Below are 10,005 nucleotides of genomic sequence, written 5' to 3'. Positions count from 1 at the left end.
ATTAATGCCTGCTGTCTGTTAGCTAACAGAGTATGAATTAGTTTTAATGGTTGGTGATAGCTTCCAAGTTGTTAAGTGACTGTGGTGATCTATTCCTTTAACCTCACTACAATAGTGTGTAGTAAATTGCTTTACTTGTGTTTTTTTTATTGAACATTTTACATTTAACTTACTGTACACAAGGACAAAATAAAAACAAATGTGCTCAATCACTATTAGGTCCTAAAAAGTCAAATTGTACAAGGGGAGGCCACTGTAAAAGTCTGTCATCTTATCATGCCAGCCACTTATCAGAACACACACACACACACACACACACACACACACACACACACCCCTCCCCTGGCCAGCACAGTACATATATATATGGATACGCATTTATTATTATTGTTTGCATTTATTTGCATTTTTGCACTGTCTCTATAGTTTTATATTATGTACATTACCTTTATTTTTATTCTTATTACCTCTTCTCTTTATTATCTTCTGTACTTATTTTCCCCAGGTACTGTTCTGCCAGTTGCTGCTGTGGCACCCGAATTTCCCCAAGGGGATTAATAAAGTGATATCTTATCTTATATCTTATCTTATGTCCTTGTTTACGCTTAGTGCGGCTCAGAGAGTGACCTACAATAAGATCCTGTGGCCTAGCCTGTTATGTAATTGCAGCGCACCCACTGAGACCCTTAAGTGGGGGGGCAAGTTGATCATGCTCCCCTGTCTTCATTTCTGTCTTTCTCTTGCCTTAAATTGTCCCAAGACTCAAACAGTATTCTGGTTTTGTCAGGCATTTACAAGGCAATTGGTTTAGAATAAGAGCTGTCTCAGAAAACAATCAAATATCCCAATTTTTCACAAGGAGACAGTCTCTCCAGTTAACATGATCATAGAGAGCACAGTGTCTCTTGGGGAGGAGTCGAGATGAGGTGGGGGTTTGTGAGGGGGGCATTTAGCTCACTTTCCCTCTGTGTGAGCTGTCATTCTTGCCAGACGGAGCTGTGGAAATGAGATAAAACTGAGCTGGTACTTCAGGAACTACTCACTTGTGCAGCCAGCTACCAAAAGAAGACCTCTGAAGCCAATACTAAAAACCTTTGGTGACTTGTCATGTGTGCTGGATGGCAGCTATCTTCTGCAAGCAAAGGGGAGATTTACAGGTCAAGAGTGACTGCAACACCTGTTGTGAGAATAGGACAACATAAGGAAAAAATGAAGATTTGATTTTGATTTTTTTTCAATAAGGAGTCATCTATTTGTGTTAATACAGACAATTTTGTCTTTCATAGTTCAACTTACCTTGTGCTGAAGACATTTTGTAAGAACACTTCATCTTAGTGAGCCCCACTTCAACCCTGAAGACCAGTGCACCACTGAGAAGACTATGAACGTTCTATCAAACCCCATGGTCAGGGCCCAGGAGCAGTCTCTACCACTCTGTGGACCTGGATCTGTCCAGGATTTACCTCACTGTCCACCAGGGTTCAATCCTGGCTCCCATCTAAATCCTGGCTCTATGCTGACCCTCCAGGGCGACCACAGATCGATCAAGCCTCAGAGGGAGCTGAGCCCTGAGGAGCAGCAGGAGCTAAGGAGGAAGATCAACAGCCGGGAGAGGAGGAGGATGCAGGACCTGAATGTAGCCATGGATGCCCTGAGGGAGGTCATGGTGCCTTACGCCTCCTCGCCTTCTTCTGCGTCTTCCTCTCAATCCCACCAGCCTGGGGCTCCTCCAGGTCGCAGGCTCTCAAAGATCTCCACCCTGGTCCTGGCTAGGAACTACATTCTCCTCCTGGGTTCCTCTCTGCAGGAGATGCGGCGGCTGCTGGGGGAGGTGAGTGTTGGGGTGGGGATGAATACTGGTCCAGTCCCCAGGCTGCTGCTGGCAGGAGGGTGGCCTCTGATCACTGGCCCAGGTCAGTTACTCATCTCCCCAGAATCCCTCCTCACCTCAGCAGCCTCCTCGTCTTCCTCCACCTCACCTGCCACTGCTAAATGTCCCCTGTTTTCTCCCAGCCTCATGGAGGCCCCTTTGGCCCCAGTGCAGTGGAGCTCTGCAGGGGCCTCTGGAGGGCCTCTCTGCCCCTGTGGAGTGTGCAGACTGCCCAGATTTAGCCATTCAAGTCCAGCTCCCAGGTTCCCTAAGTGACACCTTGAACCCTGTTGAAGTGCTCTGGTTATGGACAAAGAGGATTGCGGAAGGAATGGACTTGATGACAGCTACATGTATGCAACATTTTTATATGAATTGTTATTTTTCTAACATCTTTAACCTAATTTACTTAATTATCCTTTGTTTGAACTTTTTAAACATTATGGGTCTGTTCTCTATTTGTTCTCTGTTCTATTTCTTTTTGTTTTGTGTAACAATACACAAGTAAATTGAATTATTCCCTATTTGTTTCAGATATGTTGTATTTTATTACTTTCCGTATGCCATAAACTGAGAAACAATTTACCTTGATAATTCTTTCATTTCCATGTCAAAATATTCTATGTGTAAGTTTATATCTGTGAGTGGTTTATGTTTGTCCAAATGAGTGTACAGTATTTTTTGCATGTTTGTGTTTGTGTGAGACAGAGTAAGAGAGGAGAGAGAGAAGAAGAGAGAGAGAGAGAGAGAGAATGCATGTATGTGTTCGAGAGAGGGAAATAGAGAGATGTGTGTGAGAGAGACAATGTGTATGACAGAGAGAAACCGTGTGTGTGTGTGTGTGTGTGTGTGTATTCGTGCATGGAACGTGTCTGTGTGCATTCTTGTGCATGTGTGTGTGTGTGTGTGTGCAACATGTGTGTGAGATGCCCCTGTATGTATTCTTCCCTCTCAGCAGGTCAGCTCAGCTTCTCTCCATGCCATGGCTTTGTGCTGTTCTCTCTCATAAGAGATTATAATAATTGCTGATATACTTCAGATTCTGAGGAGGGCCAAGTTGAGAAGCTTCTTACACCCTCCACCTCATCCCAAATAGTGAAACAGTCCTATTCTATCTACAAGCCACCCTCATTTCATCCCCTATTCATCACTCCAACAAGCAAAAGATCAAAACCCACCCATGTAATTACTGTTCTGCATAAAGGAGGCCTTTTGATTATTCCCCCTCTCTCCTTTTCCGTCTTTAATCAAATTCTTGATGTTTCTCTCTGTTAAAGGTCTGGGACGGGTGGTTTGGTGCTACTCATTACACTCACTTCACAATACGTTCAAACGCCCAGAAAATGTGTCTCCCTGAATGGGGTTCACTCCACCAAACTCGCCACCCCTCTGGAAGAAAGCAGGCAGCTTCATTTTGAGTGAGAATAAGAGGTGTTGGTAGGGGGAGGATATCCTCAACCACAACGCAGGCTTTGCTGACAACCTGGCCCTTAGCAAGGCCTGCATGAGTAATAATAATGAAAATAATCATAATCATAATGCTGATAAAATACTCAAAATAATTGCTACCCTGGAATAAGAGGATTACGGAGGGTAGATATGTGAATGGTGGTGGCTGAAAAGAAGGGAATCTGTTAGCATCAAGGAGGACAAAAGGAGAGCTAGATGCCATTAAGTGAGATTAAGCCTAATAAGGCTTGATTTTCTTACAAGGAAAAAGGAGGAGGGAGAAAAGGGTGAAAGTGAAGGAGGAGGAGGGAGGGAGAGAGGGGGAGCTTGATTCATAGATCAAAGTAAGATGGCTAAACTTTGTGGCTTTCATTTACATATAGCTGCTTTATGTCTCTGTCCATTTCTGAGGGATTAGTTACCTTGCTAATTTTTTTGGTTGCTCTCCATTCTGCTACCTATAGCCGCCGTCCATTTTCCTCCTGCCCTTAGGATGGTTTGGCCTTTCTCTTTTTATTCCACCTCCTTAATTTCTCCCCCTCGCATTCTCTGGTCTCTCTTTCTCTAAGAGGCTCTCACTTTCTTGTGTTTGGTGGTTGCATTGTTGGAGCGATGCAGGGGTCTGGTCAATCTTTGTGGTCGCACTTTAACTCATCTCCCTTTCATCATCACTGTTGTTCAATGGGGCTAGGGGAGCTCTCTCTCTCTCACTCTTACACACACACACACACACACACACACACCAAAATGGGGATGATGGTAGCTTAAAGATTGGAGAAGCGGACTTGTGACTGGAAGGCTGCAGGTTCAAATCCCTGGATTGACTGGAAAAGTTTCAGCAGAGTTGTCCTTAATTTCTCTCTCCTCTCATACTTAGTCTCCTATCTCTCTCTCAGTCTCTCTCTCGTGCTCAATTTCTTTCTCTTAACCAATATTTCTAAATGTTTTTTTCTCCCTCAGCCTTACTCCCAACTTCCCCAAATCTTTCATCTTTTCGCCCTCCTGTGTGTGTAGGACAGTGCATGCAATGAGAGAGAGAGAGATCTCTCTCTCTCATTGCATGCACTGTCCTTAATTGGTTTATATTGTCTGACACACAGTCAGTTCTGTGTTGCCTTAGTTTTGTTTCCCTCAACAGCCTGGATCCTATTTTTTTATGGATCTCAAGTTCCCACTTGGACATACAATTCATTGATGAATCAGAAGTTTTTGTATTTGACCCACTCAATTTTTGTAACACTACAACTATTATCATATAGCTGCCAGAAATTATTTTTTATTCTGGTTTGAATTATGAGAATCAAGTATAAAAATATATTAAGTCTTGTTTTGGTTGAGAGATATCTCTAAATTAGAAAAACTAAGACAAGAGATGTAACTCCCATTTTAGCTACCTTACACTGGCATCCGGTCTAATATACAGTACAATCAATTTTAAGGTTGTATTAATAACTGTAATAACAACTGGCTTGGCTGCGGCCTATATGACTAAGCTTCTCCAGAGCCATAGTCTTGGATCTCCAGACAAAGCTCTTTTGACTGTTCCAAAGTCTAATACTGTATAAAGGCAAAAAGTGATCAAGCATATGTGGGCCGCTAAGCTCTTGAGCAACCTGTCAGAAACATATAATTAAGATAATCAGAATCTTCTTTTAAAACTAATTGAAAACATAGTTGTTTGCATTTAATTTGCATTTAAATAATAATTTGTTCTTTCTGTCATTATGCTAAAACAGCTTTGTTCATTTATTGAGGGTCCAATGTGGTTTCTAACTTTGTGGAATGTGGCTTAAACAGCCAGCAGTACCAGTTATCCTTTTGGTTTCAATTTGATGGTGCACTTAGTGGTTACTCAGCTGTTAATTGGAAATTCAAACCAATAGTGTTTTTATGTGTTTTATTTGTATTGCTATGATAATAGTACCATTACACAGTCTTGAACTACCACTATTACTACTTGAGCATGCCTTAAAGCATAACGGCCAGTTTCAACGAGGACCCTATTTTCCTATCTTTTTCTATCATGACCCAAACCGTGTCAATTTTTCACTACAGAGGTACTTACTATGTCTAGCTTACCTGACTCTCCAGCACAGTCTTAACGGGCAAACTGACACTGATGTCATGCCTGCCTCCTACACTTCCTTGTTTACTATTTGCTGGCTGGCTGTGGCTGGCTGTCTGCCTGCAAAATAAATTGTGAAAGCTATCAAGTCATGGATAAACTGAAGATTAAATATATACATGTCTCATTACAGAGTGAGCATCAATGTGTTGGAAAAGACATACTTTGTGTGCATTTTAGGTTGATTTTTAGAGTCCATTGGGACTGAATTGGAGAACTGCACACAGACAAGCAAGTTGCAAGTAGCTCTACAGTGACAAAATTAACAAGATTTTGCTCAGAATTAATCGGTATGATGGAAAATGATAGGAAAATAGGATCCAGGTCAAAAATGTCAGGTGCTACGATTTAATGGGGCAAACAAGTCTTGCAAGTCTTACCTGTATTATTACTATATAATATTTTTTGTTAAAATGTTTATTTTGTTCGTTATATTTTACAGTGCTTTGTAACTAGGTTTAGTGAAATAAAAATATAAATATTATTTATCTCTCTCTTTCTTTCGCCTCATTTCTCTCGCCACTCCTATTTCCATCCTCTCTTCCTTCCACTCTCTCTCTGTCTTGTTCCCATGTGTAAATGCCAGGCTTGTACAGGGAGGGGCAGCAAGTTAAATTACCCAGTCTGTTAAAGACTGATTGAGGGCCATCTATCCTTCCTCTGCTGTGAATGGAGGAATGTGAGAGCTCTGCTTGTCCTTTCAGCTCTACACACATACGGCTGTCAGATTTATCTTCTCCTTCTCTGGATTTGTCTGCTGCCACTGAGAGCTCTAGCATCCTCCCAGTGAGTTATTAAGGGTGTGCAAGGGTGTGCGATATATCACACTCTCAGCTAATATGGGAAACAAAATCTGGTGGTCTAAGTCGCGAAGTGTAGCTTAAGATGGATTTAACATCACAGACAAACATACACATACACACACTGAACACAGATTATCTACATTGTGTAGTATACTCACATACAAATTAATGGGTAATGGTTTTATGCTTTGGCCTTGTCACCTTAAAACATACATATAGTTGCCCAGTGCCCTTAACAACCAACCACTTCATATGCAGAAATCTAATAACTCATAAATCTTTACAAAGATTGCAAATGGAGGCAAACAAATTTACATTTTAAACTAATCTTCAGCTGACAGTCCTTGAATTAAAAAAGTCAGACAATGAAAAAATATCTTCATTACAATAAATCATCGTGTATACAGAGCTGTTGAGGGTGCAACAGTGTTTCAACACTAGATTCCACATTGCCTTCTTTCGGACTTGCAGATATCCACTAGATGCCATGTTCACAAAGTACAAAACTTTTCAAATGTCACTACAGTCACTACACCGTTGACCACTGGAAAGGACTATGGTCTGGAGACTGATATATTTTCATATATCCATCTGGATTTCAATGGGAGCTTGTGTGCCCCCAAAATGTCCAATAATCTTTCCACTGTCCCCATAGTGTACACATACTGTTGCTTCACACTCCAGCATGTAGCCCTCTTATCCTGCACATTGTCTTGCACTGTCCCCTCTTCTCCAGCCTCTCATCTTAGAGAGTCGTGTTTGTCTCCAGCCTTTGCCATAATGGTTCTCAGTACATAACCAGTCAACGTGGGGAGTCCTTGGCTTAGGAAGTCCTGAGCCATAAATGTCATCTCCTCAATGAGCAGAGCAGAGGGGCTGGTCAGGACCCCCATTTACTTTCTAACCCAGCTTTTATTCATCCCCTCCTCCCCTAAATAACATTAGGCCCTCCTGTACTATCCCACCCTGAAATTCCCAACCCCCTCTATCACCCATTCCAGCTCTCTATCCTATTCACACCGTGGCCCTCGTTACAACTTTGAGGCCACCATCAACTGTCACCTCATTACCCCAGTCAACTAGCTATAAGAGTGTGGCTGAGATGAGACATGGTCACAGGAGACTTCACACGTATGGAAACAGGGTTATTGGTGTGAAATTCTCATTAAAGCTATCATTTGATTTTGTGTTGATAATGCAGATGGACACTATTGTAGATTAGACATAATGAAATAATGAAGTGTTCAGCACTTTGTGCCTTGAACTCTACCATACAAAAGGTTGTAGGTTTCGTTTCTACTTTCAAGGGGACACTGGATGAAACCTTGAGCAGAAACTCACACTGACATACTATGGGCATAGTAGTAGCCTAAATGCAACTCTGGTCTCCCTCTCAATCACTGCTACAGTTATGAGAAAAGTATTCAGGAAAAATTAGAGAGAGAAAATTAGTTACTGGTCGATGTTAAATACAAGACATTGCTAAACTGAACCACTGATATGAATGGCAAACATTAATCAAAATATGAAACATGGCAGCCTAATTTTCATAGGCATTTAGAGGAGATTCAAACAATGAGAAGGGCCCATATTTTTAAAGGGGAAGGAGTGTTTGCGCTTGTGATCAAAGCCAACCACAAAATGTGCTTCAGTAACACTCAACTGTGCTTCTAAAATGCAGAGTGAGTAAAACTACAGTATGTGCATTGGGGGGAGAAATAATTGGGGGTTACAATTCATCCTTCTCGTAATATTGAGGGGGACATGCCCCATGTCTCCCCCTGAATCTACACCTATGACCATGGATAGAGTGAATGTGTTGACAGCTGTCATCGCATTGCAGTCCTAAGCCAAGACTTTTCACCACCACATAACTTACTTGACACAAATTGCCCTGACACTCTTTATAGTGCAATACTTATAGTGCATTACATACTAACAAGCCCTGGTTACCACGTGTTTCTACCAGTCCTTATGTCATATTTGAAGAGGAAAGTAAACAAACACAATCCTTAATCCTGGAGTGATTAAGCAAGTGAGCATGTGAACGAGTGAGCGAGTGAGTGAGTGAGTGAGTGAGTGAGTGAGTGAGTGAGTGTGTGTGTGTGTGTGTATGTGTGTGTGTGTGTGTGTGTGTGTGTGTGTGTGTCACAATGGTAATGAACCTCTGGCCCTCAGTTAGCCCTTTGAACCCTCAATGGCCCTGGAGCCAGGAATTCCAGTTAACACATCACAGATCGGTTTTTTCTTATTTGTCTTTCTGTCGGCTCTCAGGCGTTTCCCACCCCCCACCAAATGTCGTCCGGGTGTCGACAAGGCCTGACAGGCACCAGCCTTTTCCCTCCTCTGTTTCCCTGTCTTCTTTCTTCCCTTCCTTTCTCTCTCTCCTCTGTTTGGGCTCCTCTTTCTTCCCTCCTTTTCTGCTTAATTGAGTTGTTTGGCAGGCAGGCTTGTCAGACGGCGGTGTCTACGTGGGGAGTCCGTGGGGCGGGGGGCACCCAGTATTGTGCTCCCTTAGACGGGTTAGTTTTTCACCGTTAGTGCTGCATGAGTGCACATGGCCCGGAGGAAAAAAAAGAAGAAGAAAAAACGAACAAAAAAAAACTATATGAATAAGTAAACCTCAGGTGAAGCAGTAAGGTCCTTGGTTATTATTAGAGATATAATTTTTTTTACATAATTAAATATTAGCTAATAAAACTGTAAAACAGAGACAGAAATTTTTTTACATAATTAAATATTAGCTGTTTTACAGTTTGATGGAAATGATCAGGAAAACTTACACACATTAGATTAAATTAGTGTTGTGTCGTGTTGTTACACATTTTGCAATACATAAAAACAAAATATTTTTCTCTGCAAATTTATGTTACTTTTTGGTCTGGCAATATATAACATGAATGCAGTTTGTAACCTTACCGTAGAAATTATACGTGCAAATTTATGTGATACATATTAACAAATACACTACATATTTTACAGTGTTATGGTGATTACAAACATCCTGTAAAATCCCTGTAAGGAAAATATTTTAAATAGTTGAAGCCTGTTCCCATTACTTTTCACTGAGATTTGGACCAGTGTTGAGTTAAGTTGAGTTAGAGAGGCGAGAGTCCTCAGCTCCAAGTGCTCAGCAAATCCCATAAATATCTCTTCCATACAACAGTGTCGAGCCCCTTCAAGGAGCAGGCAAACACTGGCTGTGTGGAGTCATCAATCATCAAGACAGAGAAAAGTGAGAGAGAGAGAGACAGAGAGAGAGAGAGAGAGAGAGAGAGAGAGAGAGAGAGAGAGAGAGAGATCTTCATTCACATTTTATTTTTCATGTTAAAGTGATAACATTTTCATATAAATAAATGTCCATTTTGCTACTCTCTATGGCCAATTGATATAACATGTTAATGATTCAAACAAGCGGCCAAAACCACGGGTGAATTTTGAAGCCAATAAGGAAGTGGCTGAAAGCTGTAATTCAAGTCAATGGGACCACAACCCAACTTCTCACTCAAAATATAAAGTCAATAAATTTTTTTGACAAGAGATTATGGCCTCAGTAGCTAATTTCACTTCTTCTAATGTTTGTCCTTATGGCAATGGGATTTAACTCATACAACGGGGTTGTTTTCCTTGTGATCGACAGGTCACCAATTATGGGCCAATAGCAGGCGGTGCTGCGGCTCTGCGGACAACCCTCAGGCTCGCTTTGGCTGTGCTGGCTCCAAAAAATGTCAACATGGCAGCGATCATAAACCCAATCT

The 10,005-nt window shown here is 41.6% G+C and overlaps 1 protein-coding gene across 1 annotated transcript; it reads left to right on the top strand.

Moving 5' to 3' along the window:
- The first annotated feature begins 1,381 nt into the window (after window positions 1-1,381).
- olig1 (oligodendrocyte transcription factor 1) lies at window positions 1,382-2,308 on the top strand. The gene has a single exon (XM_071926932.2). It carries the CDS (start codon window positions 1,382-1,384, stop codon window positions 2,144-2,146), a length of 765 nt encoding a protein of 254 aa, XP_071783033.1. The 3' UTR covers window positions 2,147-2,308.
- The last annotated feature ends 7,697 nt before the right edge of the window (window positions 2,309-10,005 follow it).

This window comes from Centroberyx gerrardi, chromosome 10, assembly GCF_048128805.1.
Source record: "Centroberyx gerrardi isolate f3 chromosome 10, fCenGer3.hap1.cur.20231027, whole genome shotgun sequence".
NCBI classification, from domain to species: Eukaryota; Metazoa; Chordata; class Actinopteri; order Beryciformes; family Berycidae; genus Centroberyx; species Centroberyx gerrardi.
Note: the sequence above shows the minus strand (reverse complement) of the source record. Positions and strands in the feature narration are given on the sequence as shown.